The sequence below is a fragment of the Dromiciops gliroides genome, chromosome 1 (assembly GCF_019393635.1).
Source record: "Dromiciops gliroides isolate mDroGli1 chromosome 1, mDroGli1.pri, whole genome shotgun sequence".
NCBI classification, from domain to species: Eukaryota; Metazoa; Chordata; class Mammalia; order Microbiotheria; family Microbiotheriidae; genus Dromiciops; species Dromiciops gliroides.
In genome coordinates, this window is record NC_057861.1 from 743,305,352 (window position 1) to 743,322,682 (window position 17,331).

The 17,331-nt window shown below is 39.5% G+C and overlaps 1 protein-coding gene across 1 annotated transcript in view; it reads left to right on the forward strand.

Moving 5' to 3' along the window:
• The window catches only part of TBX20 (T-box transcription factor 20), a 68,822-nt gene that overhangs the window by 13,699 nt on the left and 37,792 nt on the right, over window positions 1–17,331 (forward strand). The window contains exons 4-5 of the mRNA XM_043979025.1: window positions 5,544–5,652; window positions 11,681–11,839. Of these exons, the coding sequence (XP_043834960.1) occupies window positions 5,544–5,652; window positions 11,681–11,839 (268 nt within the window). The remainder of the gene's footprint in view (window positions 1–5,543; window positions 5,653–11,680; window positions 11,840–17,331) is intronic.

Genomic DNA, 17,331 nt, shown 5'->3' on the forward strand with positions numbered 1-17,331 from the left:
CTATGAGACAGAGGTGAGAAGGAAATGCATTCCAAGAACGGGGGCGGCCTGTACAAAAATGTATGGAAGTAGGCAATAGACTGGCATGTATAAGGAATAGCAAATATGCCAGATTGACTGTGTGGAATGTGTGAGACAAAGTAATATGTAATTAGTTTGGAAAAATGTTGGAGTCAGATTATGAAAGCCTTTGAGTGCTAGTCCATAAAGATTGTCTTTTATCCTAAGGGCAATAGGGAGTCACTGAACTTTCTTGAATGACTGACATAGCCACCTGTATAGTTGCCTATTCCAGCCCAGTTCACAATGTTTGGATATAGTTATAAATAACCTACATAATGTCATAGGATCCAAGATGGAAAGCACCAAAGAGACCTTCTAGTCCAATCTTCTTACTTTATTTATCTATCTATCCATTCATTTATTCATTCATTTATTTATTTTTGCTGAGGCAATTGGGGTTAAGTGACTTGCCCAGGGTCACACAGCTAGTAAGTGTTAAGTGTCTGAGGCCAGATTTAAACTCAGGTCCTCCTGATTCCAGGGCTGGTGCTCTATCCATTGCACCATCTAGCTGCCCCTTATTTCTGGATTGATGAGGAACCTGAAGCTCAAGCAGGTGAAGGTACCTGTTCAAGGTTCTTACAGGCCGAAAAGTAATGATTTGTACCTGGATTCTCCTACTCCAAATCCCAAGATCTTCCCAAAGTACTACGTTTATATGTAAAAGGAACTTTTAAAACATAACATTTACTTACAGGAAGAACTTCTCACTTAATAGATGGAAAGGGATTTCTTTCCAATTATATCAAGAACCTTTTGCCTAACTTTCTTATTGTTTGTGAGTGCCCATCAGAACTGGGTTATAAATGGAGTACTCCAAAATTGAGACACCACAGAAAATCATTTTTATCACAGACAAGCTCAGTTCACACTCATCTTACAACAATTACCCGAGGGCAGTTTTAAGATGAAATTTCTTTCCAACTCTCTGGTTCATTTGTCTTCCGTGATCCTAGATAAAAATACTCTCTCCTTCAGTTATAGAGTGAAGGATCAGGCTTCATTCAAGGTAGTGAGTGATGGTGCTGTCCTGGAATGCAGGCGCTCATTTCTATAATCCACTCGTAGCCCAGGAATTTAGGGCAAGACCCTGCTGTTTGTGTCTGGTGGGGAGCTCTGGTTCTTGCAAAATCTGCATGGCTGTTGAGCGCCACATTAAGTTTTGAGTGGCTCTGTTGAACTGACAGCGGTATAAGAGACCCATCTGGAAAGTTGTACAATTAGGTTTTTGCCCCAGTGTTTGGTACCTCAGCAGTGCCTATCTTCGGTAAAAGCTGACCATTTAAATGGTTTCCTTCCACCATCATTACCAATAATGGAAACAGATCTACTATAGAGGAAGGCTGCAAGGTATGGTCACAGTGGATGAATGTTGACGTTGCAAGCATCATTGAGAGAGAACTGCCTTAGACATCAGCTGCTTGATTCTTGAGCAAATTTCACTCTCAGCCTCATTTTCCTCACCTGTAAAATGGGAATAAAAATCACACTTGCCTTAGAGGGAGATTGGGAGGATGAAATGAGATAATGGATCCATAAAGTGGTTTGCAAACCTTAAAGGGCTAAAGAAAGGTTAGCTCTTATCATGTAGTATCTTTTTTGATGGAGCTCAGATGGAAATGGTCTAAGGACAAGTCACTCTCGGGCTGTTATTCTTTTATAGTGACTGTTCCACAGATATTACATAGATGGATAAAAGGACAGTATTTTGTCATTGAATAAGTCTTGGGATGTGAGCTCATCTTCAGTAAGCTCCTTGAAAGCTTCCTCAGTATCCTCCAGTAGTGGGCACAAAGACAGCAATGGCAGGAATCTTATTCTGTTGCCACACCTGAGGTCTGTTAGAAGGCCTTTGTGTTATGAAATCTTTTCATCTATGTAATTTGGAGACTATGAGTATTCAGTATACTAACATCTATTAATTGGTTGATTGATTAATTAGTTTATTTATATATTTATTCATTTATTTATTTATCTACTCATCTACTTATTCATTTATTCATTCATTCATTTGTTTGTTTGTTTATTTAATTTTTTGCAGGGCAATGAGGGTTAAGTGACTTGTCCAGGGTCACACAGCTAGTGTCAAGTGTCTGAGGCCAGATTTGAACTGAGGTCCTCCTGAATTCAGAGATGGTGCTTTATTTACTGAGCCACCTAGCTGTCCCCTACCAACATCTATTTAAAAAAACACTAAACATGCCATTCTTCTCAATTTTTTGTGGATCAGTATTTTTTGTTTTGTTTTAGGAAGCAGTCAGGGCCAAGTGACTTGCCCAGGGTCACACAGCTAGTAAGTGTCACATTTGAACTCAGGTCCTCCTGACTCCAGGACTGGAGCTTTATCCATTGCACCACCTAACTGCCCCTTGGCTCAGTAATGAATTGAAGTGTTTATAGATATATGATTCTGTCTCTAAGGACACTCTAATTTCACTTCATTTTATTTACTGAATTTCCAAGGGCACTTGAGCTGTGAGTTGTCTGTGAGCTTATAAAAGACAGTGAATTTTTGTTATATCTTTCTAGTCTCCAACTAACATCTTTTTAGGTATCTGGTAGAGCCTCTTTTTTGTAGTCTTGTAATTATTATATAATTCTTCTCATCTTTTTTGATGGGATAAAGATATAAATAGTCCTTGGGTGGGTAGCCAGCCTATTACTTTTTAATATTTAATACACCATGGATCATTGCACAGGTGGTTAAAATAATTGCTTTTAGTAGCTGAATAAAATATTAGTATGCAAGCCCAACCTCTTCAGACTCACTGCCTTGGGATAGTTCTGATAGCAGACAGTATAATGGGGATGATATGCATTTCATCCTATTCCCACGTTCATTTGAGATCCTCTGCTTGCTTTTTATTTCAAAATAATTTTGTTCAAAAATTTTTGTACCTTGGAGGTTCTGAGAATTTGGTTTGATGAAATCTATCAAAAATGTTTTTGAGTTTTTAGGGATGTGTTATATCCTGGAGATTGTGGGCAACAGTTAAGTCTGTGATAATGGTCTACTCCCAGTATAGTTTATTGCTTATCACAGTGTCTGGCACATAGTAGGTACTTAATAAACATTTATTGAATGGCCAGTTGAGTTCTCTAGGATATGTTGAGGTCTGTATTACTCTAGTGGGAATTTATCATCTGTCAGTCCATGAAAGATATCAAGCTTCTAACGGATAATTCTAGTTACCAGGGCATGTCTGGTGCCACATTATTACAGAATGTATGACAATAGTTTCTGCCATTTTCTATTATTATTATAATTATTGTCTCATTATTCATTGTGTAAATTAAAGGAAATTAGGTGGTACAGTGGTGTTGGACTTGGAGTCAGGATGACTTGATTTCAAAACCTGTTTTAGACACTTACTAGATGGGTGACTCCAGGCAAATCACTTCATTGCTGTCTGCCTCAGTTTCCTTATGTGTAAAATGAGCATATTAATAGCATCTACCCCATAAAGTTATTTCGAGGACCAAGTGAAATAAAGTATATAAAGTACTTTATAGACCTAAAGCACTATATAAATGTGAGTTGTTGTTATTTCCTAGAACTAAAGTTGTTGTTGTGTTATTCTTATTTTTTTCTAATGATGTTCAGGTAGAAATGATCCCGAAATAATACTATCCTTCTACTATTCCTTTATATTCATTATTCTACAGACTTGCACAGGTGGATAAAACCCCTGCTTTTTACTCATCTTCTATAGGTTTATTGTTGTTGTTCAGTCATTTCTGACTCTTCATGACCTCATTTGGGGTTTTCTTGGCAAAGATATTGGAGTGGTTTGCCATTTCCTTCTCCAGCTCATTTTATAGATGAGGAAACTGAGGCAAACAGGGTCACACAGCTAGTAAATGTCTGAGGTCAGATTTGAACTCAGGAAGATGTCTTCCTAACTCCAGGTCGGGCACTCTATCCACTAAGCCACCTAGCCACCTGTAGATGAACTTACAGATGGGAAATTTATCTCCACAAAAAGTGTTCACTGTATGCCAATGATTCCCCCTGGTATCAAAATACTGCCCAAGCTGAAGATGCCCAGAAAGCTCTAACCTGAGTAAACTTTAGGTAGAATTAATCAAGTTACTAAAGTTTTTTTCTACTTTAAAGTGGGCAGTTTCCATCTGTTTGGTAGAAGATGTTAATAGTAATTTGCTTTAAACATTTAGCGGCAAGACCTAATTTTTTTAAAGATACTGACACAATTCTCATGTTATAATCATTGGCTATATCTAATTAGCAGCTGATGGGAAAGCTAAGCAATAACAGCAACAATAATTCCCATCTCTAAAGCAGTTTTCCTAGTACTTTACTCACAACCCAGTGAAATGGGTAGCTGTTATTAGTATCATTCCCATTTTGAAATTAAGGAAATTGAGGTGCTACAAGGTAACATGGCCTGCTAGTGATGACAGGGCTATTGTTGAAACTAGAAGTCAAACCCAAATTCCCTGACCCAAATCCAATGTTCTTTCCACTGTACCAAAAAAATACTTGCACCTATGTAATTTTTTTTTGATGAGGCAACTGAAGTTAAATGACTTGCCCAGGGTCACACAGCTAGTAAGTGTCAAGTTTCTGAGGCCAGATTTGAATTCAGGTCCTCCTGAATCCAGGGTCGGTGCTTTATCCCCTGTGCCACCTAGCTGTCCCACATATGTAAATTTTTAACATTTATTTGGATTATGGAAAGAAGTTTCAAATCAGTTAGTCAATCAATTAATGCTTCTTACGCACATAGTAAATGTTCTAGCCCTGTGTGAAGCACTGGGGATACAAAGAAAGGCAAAAGACAGTCCCTGCTCTCCTTGAGCTCAGTCTAATGGGGGGAGACACCATGGAAACAACTACATACAAACAAGATATAGAATTAAGGGGTACTTCCATTTATTTTAAGTCACTGGCTTAGACAGCTGGGTGGTACAATGGATTGAGTATTGGACTTGGTATCACAAAGACCTGAGTTCAAATCTTACTCCATACATTCACTGACTTTGTGACCCTAGTCAAATCGATTAACTTGTCTGCCTCATTTTTCTCATCTGTAAAATGGAGATAATAATAGTGTCTATCTTACAAGATTGTTGTGAAAATAAAATGAGATAATGTTTGTAAAGTGTTTTGCAAACTTGAAGTGCTATATGACTGCTAGCTATTATTAGTTTATAAGCAAACAAGTTTAGAGTCTTTTAGGAGAACTCTTATACCATTGCTTTGTGATTTCCAATATGGAGCAACTGAAAAAAAAACCCAACCCATCATTTCCATGAGCTCAGAGTGTCCCTTCAATCAATCACTAAATATTTACTAAGTGCTAATACATGCCAGGCACTGTCCTAAATTCTGGGTAGCAAAAACAAAGATGAAGCCCCCCCCCCCCCGCTTTGTTTTAAAATCATGATGTATTAGAGCCTACTAGAACACAGGTCCCATGTGCCTCACAGTGAAAGGTTTGTTATGTGGTTTCCCTCAGGTTGTATGTACACCCAGATTCTCCTTTTACTGGAGAGCAGCTGTTGAAACAGATGGTGTCTTTTGAAAAAGTGAAACTTACAAACAATGAACTGGATCAACATGGCCATGTAAGTGACCTGCCTTCAATGGTGCAATTGGAAATTAATCCAAATGTGGAATTTGTGTCTGGAACTGATCCCTCTCTTCCTCCCTCCCTCTTTCTCTCTCCTCTCTCTCTCTCTCTTTCTCCTTCCTTCCTTCTCTTTCCTCCCTACTTCCCCTTTTTCTTTCTTTTTCTCCTCTTTTATCTCTCCCTCCCTCTCTTCCTTCCTTCTCTTTCTTTTCTCTTCTCTGTTCAGAATGAAACTTATTTTCTATTGAGAACATTTCAGTAGAGGAGATAAAACAAGTACACAAATAACTAAGAAGCTAGGGGAGGGGTGCAAATAACTGTAGTGTAAAATAGAATATTATGCTAAATGCAGAGGAGAACTGCAAACCTAGTGTTAGGGGAGACCAGTGGAGGGTCATTTAGAAAAGGTTACCATGGTAAATGTTGATGGAGCTAACTGAATCATTGAATATATACTCTCAAATTACACAAATAGAAATATGATCTCATCAGTGTGGATATTTTCTCTTTTGCTGTGGATTGCAACCCATCCATAGTTGCTCATCTTCTGTGTCCATGTCTTCCCAACAGTTTTCACCCCCACCCTGCCAAAGGGTCCACTAATCTTCTAGGGAGTCTGTTCTGATTTCTCTTAATAGCACACGGATACCAGGGGAGCACAGAGGCTGTCCATTGACTGTCTTTCCCTTTCTCTTGCCTCCTAACCAACCTATCTTCTTTATTATATGTATATCCTTTGATGGGACCTTTCCTAGTGGTTTTCTTCCTAATTACTTTATTGTATTACTTTACTGCCTCCTCATGCATACTGGACAAGATCAACATTATTCTTTTTATTCTTTTAAATTTTTTTTAGTGAGGCAATTGGGGTTAAGTGACTTGCCCAGGGTCACACAGCTAGTACCCGTTAAGTGTCTGAGGCCAGATTTGAACTCAGGTACTCCTGACTCCAGGACCGGTGCTCTATCCACTGCGCCACCTAGCTGCCCCAACATTATCCTTTTTATAATATTTATTTTCAGTATTTTGGAGATCATTGTTCTGTGTGCTACAATCTTTCATTATACATACCAAATGGGTACAATAATAATATAAAATAAAAAGAAATAATAGAAATAATAATAATAATTTACACAGTGATTTAAGTTTTCCTAAGCGCTTTGCATTATTATTATTAATCAATTAATCAAAATTTTATCTATTTTGATCCTCATAACAACCCTATAAGGTAGGTGCTATTATGATACGATACACATTTTACCAATAAGGAAACAGGCTGAAATCGGGTAAATGACTTACCTCACATCACACAACTTGTTAGGTGTCTAAGGTGGGATTGGAACTGAGGTCTTCCTAACCCAAAGTCCAGCATTCGGTGCACTGCATCTACCACCTAGCTGCCACATTATGGGGCAGTCTTTGTTTCTCTGCTGTTTTTATTTTGGGTCATAAACAGTGGTCATCCAGACATCCTATGGGAGTTCTAATTAGACAATTACAATTTAGTCAATACAATTTGTCCAGAGAAGTGGGCAGGTCCTGTGATGAACTTCTTTTCTTACATAAGGGTCATGTATAGATCTAAGGAAGGATGCCTGGCATCTTATTTTGTAGCAGGGAGTGGGACTGTTCATTTCCCAGAGCAGATGAGTTGAGTTGAAAACAAGAGGCCTTTAGCAACTTCTCCATGTGACTGGCCAAGATTAATTTCAACCCAACGTCAAAGGACTTATGTTGCCTGTCTGAGTTGATAAAGAAACTTAATGCTCTACAGATCTGCCTCTTGCCAGGCTTGAGCAGATCCCATACATGGAACTAAACATTAGGCAAAGAAGAAAAACATAGTCCTGGGCTCAGTAAATCTTTTCTACTTCACGAACCATGATTATTTTGGCAAGTCTGAGTGGCCTCTAGGGAAAAAGTTCTCAAATTTCTAAAATTAACCTTAACGAGGTTTAACGACCACTTGTTTTAAGAGATAATTTATTCCATGATGATGATGATAATAATAGCTATCATTTATATATCACCTACTTAGGGCTAGGAACTGTGTTAAGTATTTTACAATTATCTTATTTGATCCTCATAACAATCCTATTATTACCCCCATTTTGCAGTTAAAGGAACTGAGGCAGAGGTTAAGTGACAGTATCTAAAGCCAGATTTGAACCCAGGTCTTCTTGTCTTCAGATTTAATGTTTTATCCCCTGTACCATTTAGCTGTCTCTTTCTAATAGGAGAGATTTTCATGATAATTAATTGATCGAATTGGAGCATTTGCTACTTGTATTTTCACACAATTAAACCAACAATCCTTTCTTTCTTCTAAAAAATAAGTTACTGCTATCTTTTTTATACTACCCTCATATATATATACAATATATATTTCACATGCATATATGCACATACACAAATATGTATGCATGAGTATATATGTGTGGCTATACATGTGTTATATATACATGTACATTCACATACATGCATTATTTCACTTATCTTCAGAGTAAATTCAAGGCAGGGAATATGCAAATCTGGAAAGAGTCAGGTCTTAGGCAAAGTTGTGAAGCAATCAGGGTTTTCTCTTCAGTCCTCACCTCCCTTTTCTGTGTTCTTGTACCTAATTTCATGGTCTCCACCTCAAATGGAAAGACTATCTGAATGAAAAGAAGATATGGATGAGGAGTTCAAGAAATAGATCTCAAATGTGGCATGGAGGTGTGATATTGTAGTGATGTGCAACTTCAGATATCTGGACATCTCCTGAGTAGAGTAGGAATTTATCACTTACCTTGGTGATAATTCTATTCTTCAGTTGGTAGAGGAAATCGGTAAGGGGAGCTGCTGTGATGGTTCTGATTCCAATCAGCAAGCAGAAACTAGTTTCTGAAGTGGAGATTATAAGAACCTTAGGGATAGGTGACCCCTCCATCACTGCATGTGGTAGAGGAGAGGAAAGATGAGTGTAGTTTGAGGTATCCCCAAGATTTTCTGTAGAAGATTGTTGATCAGGTATATAGGCTAGACTATATGTCTGCTGATGTCCCAATTCTAAGGATTTATGATTCTTTAAAAAAATGAATGGCTGGGTACAATTTCATGTGTTACCGTTTCCAGGGGCTATTTACTTAAAAAAAAAAAAGTTGAAAAGATACAACCATTAATCAGTCTAGTAGAACAGAAGACTGGACTTGGAACTAGAGGACCAAGGTTCAAGCTTCAGTTCTGCCACTTACTACTTGAGTGACTGTGGACAAGTCACTTAACTTCTCTGACCTCAGTTTCTTAACTTGTAAAAGGGACAGGGTTGGACTATGTGGCTGCAAAGGTCATATCCAAATTTGAAATAATGAAACTATTCAATAAATCTCTAATCCTGAAAATTCAATCATTTTTAGCATATGGAAATGGAGCTATTTTTTGGAGGGTGACACTCCATACAGCTGACATCCCACACAGTAAAACTGACCTTTTTCTTAGGACAAAAATCAATCATTTTTACCTGGAAGATCAACTCAACAATGCAAAATTGATGTCAAAGTGGGAGAGAAAACTGTGATATTGATCTATGGAGAATTACAATCATAGAATCTGAAATCTAGAACTGGAAGGGACTTTTTCAAGGTCATACAGGCAATAGGTAGCAGAGTCTAGATTTAAAGACAAGTCTTCCAATTCCTGATTCAGGGGTAAAGAAACTTGCCCAGGGTCATCTACGCAGTAAGCATTAGAAGCAAGATTCAAGCCCTAGCCCTCTTCCCTTAGAGCCAGGACTCTCTCCACCCTACTACACTTATGTAAGTAAATATGCTTACAAACTTGAAAGCATTATTTCAAAGTGTGATAAGATCTCTGATACTCCAGAGGGTGTGGACTCCTTCAGGAAAAGGAAGGTGAATGTACACAGAAGGAAAGGGTGGTCAAGTAATATCTACAACATCTAAAATATGGAATAGTCATTTTCTGAAAACCCTGTGGAATTAGCAAATGTGATCTGAGGAAGAGGCACGGTCTAGCTGTATGACTGTAATAATAGGAATAATAGTAAAAACCCATCTCACCACATTTGTCTCTCTCACTTTGGGGCTGAACCTGGGAACACAAAACCTGAGGCCAAGGGAAAGGTGACCAGCTACCAGGGTCTCTGCAGAAAATATGCCTCTTTGGAAAAGTGATTCAGAATTGTCCAGATTTCATTATAATCTTAGAATATTTGGTTCCAAAAGAAATATGGAAAGATTATAATGAGACAACTTGGTTGGGGAGTGTTACCACAATAACACCCATATTTTGACAGCTTTTATTAGCATCCAAATGGAAAATGACTATGCCTAACAGCACAATATGATGCTAGAAACCAGTGAGTCCATGAGTCATAAATTAGATCAAGATTTCCATGGGCCATTTTGTCTTCATCATGTGGTCTTCCTAAATGCTTAATTTCTTCAGACTTTTGGGGCATGGAGCTTAGTGTTCATATGCTGAAACAACTCTGGGGATAGAAGAAATATGGAAATTGTTAATGACTTAATTGATGTCAACAATCCAATTGAGTGCTATCAGTCTTCTCCCCCATCCATTCCCAAATAAAAAAAAATAAACATGAGATGCCTGCACTGATTGTGGGGTTGTTATTCTTTTTAGTATTTAGGGGATTCATAGAGGTGACCCTTCAATGTTATCCCATGATGATGCAGGATGGTATACTTACATGGAATCTCTTGGAGGATGGATATGGGTGAAATTCAATCTTTAAATTGAATTTTTAAATGTAGATTTTATGGTTCTCTTCTCTTCCTTCTCCTCTTCTTCCTCCTCTTCCTTCTCCTCTTCCACTGCCCCATCTCCTTCTCCTCCTTTTTCTCCTTCATCTCTGGTTGTTTAACAATGACATTCACTAATGTCTCACTCTTATGCCACATTCTGGTAGAGAAATGGCAGCCATGGACTCTCCAAGGCTCTGCCAGTGGAAGCACATTGTCAGGTTCTACCAAGCCCTAAAGGCTTACAGGGTAGGTCCAGCCTTGTAAAACCTAGAAGCAGCCTAAGAGAGGAAAAATTCACCACTAAGTGATTGGTCAATAAGCAGTAGATGTTTTTGGTTGCAGCAATTTGGAAAGACTATCTTCCAAAGGGTGGAGGAGAAATGCTCTCTCAGTAGAAGAAGTATGATTAAAATTCTTGAAATCTTAATATTTAGAATCAGAAGAAACCTCAGAGGCCACCCAGTCTAACCCCCTTATTCTATAGAGGTGGAAACTGAGGCTGGTAATTTGCCAAAGGTCACACAGGGAGTAATCGACAAAGCTGGGACTTTGACCAAGGTTCCCTAACTCCAAACCCAGAACACTTCCCCACTGTGGCATTCAGTAAATATTTGCTAAACACCTAAATGGCTGAGGCCCAGTGCCAGAAAACACAGATCCTTATATATTTAGGGTTACCAGAAATCAAAATACTTGGGGCACAATTGAAAAAGCACTGGATTTGGGGTTTCAGGGCCTGGGTTGGAATCCTGGCTCAGTTACTAACAACCTATGTGGCCTAAGAGCAATAACAGAGTGGACCATCTCATCACTAGACTGGATACAATGTGGTGAATTGTCAATGACAGCAACTCACAAAGCATATCCACTAAGTTACAGAGAGGTTCTGATGTGCTTGGGTTTGGTATGTGTACTAATGACATCTAATCTTGACAGCTCAGCTCCAAATCCATGATTCTAAGATGGCAGGCTTGCCTATCTTGAACTATTAAAAATCCCTATTTTAAAATTTGACTCCGTGAATTCACATAAGGTCTGGTTGAAACTAATGGGGCTGGGGCAGCTAGGTGGCACAGTGGATAAAGCACTGGCCCTGGATTCAGGAGGCCCTGAGTTCAAATCCAGCCTCAGACAATTGACACCTACTGGCTGTGTGACCCTGGGCAAGTCACTTAAACCTTATTGCCCTGAAAAAGAAAGAAAGAAAGAAACTAATGGGGCTGTCTCCTTCAGCCCATGCTTTCTACTTCTTCTTTTCAGATTATTCTGAACTCTATGCACAAATACCAGCCCAGGGTCCACATCATCAAGAAGAAGGATCACACGGCTTCCCTGCTCAATCTGAAGTCCGAAGAATTCAGGACGTTTATCTTCCCTGAGACTGTTTTTACAGCTGTCACTGCCTACCAGAATCAGCTGGTGAGTAGGTAGTTTGTGTGTTGGTTACCACCCAGGAGCATGATACTGAAGCTTGGAGCCAGCCTCTCTTTTATGCTGGACACTGAGGGGTTACAACATGAAAAAGATGAGGGGTAGACACTGCCTATTTCACCCATAAAACACAAGCCCAGTTTGGAGCCAGCAGTTTGTCAGGATCTAGAATACTTAAAGCTCATTGTGTGAATGGGGTTTGAAAGCTGTTACACCATCATATTTTTTATACTTCATCTTTATCCTATTCTTACATTCTCTTCTCTCTTTTCCCTCTTTCCCTTCTTTTCCCTTCTCTCTCTTTTTTTCTCCTTTCCTCTCTTCTCCTCTTCTTTTCTCATCCACAAATGGGAAATTTTATGTTTTAATTTTACTTGGGAAAAAAACTAAAGAGATGATCTTGGGAATAAGAGCAAGGCAAGAAAAGAGCGTTGAAAGTCACTTAAGAGATTTGGAACAGTGAATGGGGATGATATTTACAGACTTAAAGATTTACAAAGGACCTTCATGCTGGGCTCTAGTTCAGCCCATTAACTGAAAAAAATCCCTTTACAATTTACCCAAGGGGTGATTATCCAGCCTTTGCCTGATGCCCTCCCATGAAGCTGGACTTTCTACTTTCCAAGGTGACCCTCTCTACTTTTGGATCTTGAGTTAATCCTTCTCAGATCTATTTTTTGAATTTGTGGACAGCCTTCTTGTTATGGGCTCCTTTTTTTGGAATCAACTCCTGTGAACTTTCTGAGTGTCTCAGTAGCTTATAATGTAGCTTCTGTCTCTGCTTACTGGGCATAGGGCACTCCTCTTTCTTTTTGTTTAAAATACAAATCCCTCATATTTGTTTCAGTGTCTATACTGTTTTCAAAGCAGGCCTATGTCTATTAAAAAAACCCCTATGCTGGTCAGAGCAGGTGCTATTATTGTCATCTTTGTTTCCATTGTTCAGTTGTTTTGATCATGTCTGACTCTTCATGATGCTATTTGCAGTTTTCTTGGCAAAGTGGTTTGCCATTTCATTCTCCAGATAATTTTACAGATGAGATAATGGAGGCAAATAGGGTAATGTGACTTGCCCAGGGTCACACAGCCAGTGTCTGAGACCAGATTTGAATTCATGAAGATGAGTCTTCCTGACTCCAGACCCAACACCATATCCACAGTGCTACCTAGCAGTCCATTTTACAGATTAGGAAACTGAGGGACAGAGAGGGTGAGTGGATTTCCAAGGCCAAATAATAAATGTCTTCGATGCAGATATTCTGATTTCTTGGTTTGTCCAGTTTCCTGTTATGCAATCAGAATGTAGGTCCATGGAAATGACCATCAATATTGTTTAGAAGGTTTGAAAAAAGCCTTTGAATTCAGTTTGAGGGATCATCAATCTAGAGCTGGCAGGAACATCAGAGGCCAACTAGTCCAACCCCTTCATTTTACAGAGGAGATACCTGAGTGCCAGGGGAGAGGAATTACTTACCCACAGTCACATGGGTAGTGGCTGAGCTGTGTTTTGAGCCCAGGTTTTGTGACATCAAATTCAGCACCACATCAATTACACCCATTTGTTAAGTGCCTGTAATGTGGGAAGGCCTGTGCTGGGAGCTGGTAAAACAAAGACAAAAATGAAGTGGTCCCTCCCCTCGAGGAACTTGCACTGCAAAAACAATTTTTTCTCCCTTAAAATTCTGATTTCTGATTGAGAATATGAATTGAGTCTCCAAATCCAGGCTCAGGCCCTACAAGTCATCTCATTTCACCCTATGCAGGATCAGATGGGAAATCTTCTGTTTGGCCTTCACGGGTGCTCTTCATCACCTGGCTACTGTCTATTTTCCCAATTCTCTTATGCCTTACCCTTATGTACTCTGTGATCCAGCAGCCCTGGCCTCCTTGTCTTTCATCACTCAATCCACTACATGGGCTGACTTCATGCTGGAAGTCTCTCCCTCCTCATCTCTGCCCCAGGGTTCCCTGACTTCCTTCACATCCCAGCTAAAGTCCTGCTTTTGTAAGAAGCCTTTCCCCAGCCTGTGCCAATGTCTTCCCTTTGTTGATCATATCCAATTTATCCTGTCCTTACACCTTGTTTGCACTTAGTTGTTCGCATGTCGGTGAGCATTCATCCATGAGACTGTGACATCCTTGAGGGCAGGCACTGTCTTTTGCCTTTCTTGGTATCCCCAGAGGTCAGCACGGGGGCTGGCCTTGTGGCTGTTTCACCAACATCTTTTGGCTGTCAGGCTGATTCCTCACGACCCCGTTCTGTGAAAGATCAATGTGTGGTGTTATCCTGATAGTCGATGGATCCACCAGGAAGAATGCCCGGGCTGACAACCTCTACTGCATGGTTGAACAAAATCAGGAATCCAGGACCGACCCAACTCAAGGCCTGAGGCTCTACTTCCAAAGTCTGCAGCATTTTATTTAGCACCAACAATGGTCTGGACACTGGGCACTGGGGATAGAAAGACATAGACGAAAAAGTCTTTGCCCTCAGGTAGCATACATTCTGCTGGGGAGGGACGGGGTGAGACATGAACAGAGGAGCCTCTGCACAATGACTTGAAAGGGACAGAATAACTGATAAGTAGCAGAAGAAGCTTCCCATAGGAGGTGGTAAGATAGCTTCATCTTGAAGGAAGCTCAGAATTCTAAGAGATACAAGTCAAGAAAGCTGTATGGTGCAGTGTTCCAAAGACCCCGGTTCAAATCTTTCCTTATATACTTACTTAGCAGTGTGACCCCGGACAAATCTCTTAATCCTCAGAGCCTCAATTTCTTCATTTGTAAAATGGGGATCATAATGTCACCTATTCTTCAAGGTGCAAATCTCAAAGTGCTATTTTAAATGAGTTATCATCATTATTTGTTGTCATCATCACCACCACCATGTGAGGAACATTTCAGGTATTAGGAACAGTCAAGGGCAGGGAGGTGTGGGGATTGAGCACTGAGCTCAGGGCAGAGCTAGGAAAGTCCTGGGGAGAACATAGGTGTGTGAAAGGGAATCATATGAAATCTGGATGGAAGGGCCTGAGGCTATGTGTTGTTGTTGTTGTTATTTTATTATTATTGGATAACTATAACATTAATGAGGATAATAGCAAACAATTTTATGTAGCACTGTTCAAACATTTTTACAATCATTGTCTAATTTGAGCTTCGCCCTCAACCCTGTGAGACCGGGTAGGTATGGCACTATTATTATATTTTACATTTGAGGAAAATGAGGCAAACTGAGGTTGAGTGACTTGCCCAGGGTCCCGCAGCTAGAAAGAATCTAAGCCTAGATTTGAACTCAGGTCTTCCTGACTCCAGGTCCAGTGCTCTATGCCCTATGGTGCCACCTGGCTGCCCAGATATAACCTTGGATTCTTATGAAAAAGAGAGCAAGAATGGAAAAGAAAGGGTAATAATATTTAGTAATTAGTAGTAATATAAGTTTATACGACAAGGAAGGAGAATAATATTTAATAAGATAATTTAGTAACATACATTTCTCCAGCTTCTTGTACTGATTAGGGAACCAATGACATACTGGTCATTACCATCAGGCCCATTTTAATTTCTTTTAAGCCCTGGGCAAATGAGTGCTTCTTTTCATGACTCCTATAAACAGAATTGAACTTCCCAAAGAAATTCTGAAATTGCTTCTAATTTATTGGATGCCAGGAGTTTTATTTATGAGCAATAAAAATGGAAACCTTTTTGATGCCATTTCTCCCCTGTCTTTTGCAAAGGGCTAATTACATTTCTGTTCATTATTGGATAAGAGTTAAATACATTACACTTTCAACAAACTATCTCATAATTTAAGATGGAAAGGTCATGCATTTGTTTGAACAGTCAAACCACTGCTTTAGAGTTGAATCATAGGTTAAGTTTCATTTTTTAATGTTTTGGGGTAGATGTTCTCTTCATGGTTGGTGAGCCAGTCTCTGGGGACTAGTATTACCTTTTGATAGGTTATCATTAATATCTGCAATCCCTAAGCAGATCTAGGAGACAGTAAGACATACTTACTGTAGTAAGATGGGAAAGACCTTGGTTGTTTGACAGACTTTGTATTACAATCTTTCCTGAAGTTCTTAGGACTCTAAGGGACCCTTGGCACTATAGTCCCATCAGAATCTCCAAAGGCTAATGGCACAAGGGGATGAGAGGGTTGGTTAGTCCTCAACAACCAGTAATTAACACGATCTCAGTTTTCTCCAGCATGGCTTTTCTTTCTAATCTCCAGACTCTTCCTTTAAAAAGAAAATCACCTGCCCCTGTAGTTATCACCTGCCATGGTACACTTGCACCTCTGTGTGTGTGTGTGTGTGTGTGTGTGTGTGTGTGTTATAAGCTGGTGTAGCTTCTATGCTTCACCTTTGGTATTACCTAGTCAATTCAAATTAAAGCAAAGGACTTTCTGGGCTCGACTTATCTTATCAGTTGCAGTTATGTACACATGACTTCTAGGGTTAGGGATTCTAGATGGTACATTGGTGTTCTACCAAGAAAAGTCTTTCTCTGAACTCTAAAGAACCCTACATTCAATTCTCTCCTGCAGGCTAAAGAAGCCATCCATCCAGCTTCATAGGAGTTACTTCCATTTTGAGGTTTCTGGTCATTTTGATTACTCTTTAGTATGGTCTTCATTAGTATCCATGGTGCCATAACCTTTGCCATAAATTTAAAACCAACTGGACAAAAAAGGCCTGTGCAAGGTAATTCTATGATAAGTATTTATTAGGGAGAAGCAATGTAACTTAGTAGTTAGAGTTGACCATAGGATTAAGAAGTTCTGGGTTCAAGTCCCATCTCTGATATCGATTGACTGTGTGACCTTAGGCAAATCCCTTAATCTGTCAGTGTCCCAGGAAACACCCTAAAACTAAGTGTCAAGGAGTATGACCCCAGTGGGAGTCTCCCCAAACCAACAAAATCATAGAGCTGTTTCTCCCCCTAAAATATGGCTTGATAACAAATTAATAAAAAGATCTGCTGACTGACTTCTTACTGCCTCAGTGCCACCCATTAGAATGGGACCTCTTCGTCTGTAGGGTTTGTTTTTGCCTTTCCTTGCACAGTGCCTGGTATATAGTAGGTGCTTAATAAATGCTTGCTGCCTGACTGCCAAATAAGTATTGAGCAAATCTTCACCAAGTGGCTATTATATTCTTAGAACCATGCTAGGTACTGTGGAGATTAGGGAGAAGCATGACCTGCCCCACCAACTCTGTGTTTGTCTAATATTTTTTTTTACAATTTCCTTTTTTTCCCCAACTCTATGTTCCTAAGTAACTTACCTTTATGTTTTCTTTAGCCAGTACATGGTGTTTCCAACCACAGAGCACCCACATATTTCAGTGTGTGTATGCGTGTGTGTGTGTGGAAACCAATTAACTCTTGTCTAGTATTTTCGAATGAATGATTTTTCTTCATTTTATTTTAACTGTATAGAGAGAATGCAGCCAAAGCAAGTATCAGTTTCTCTT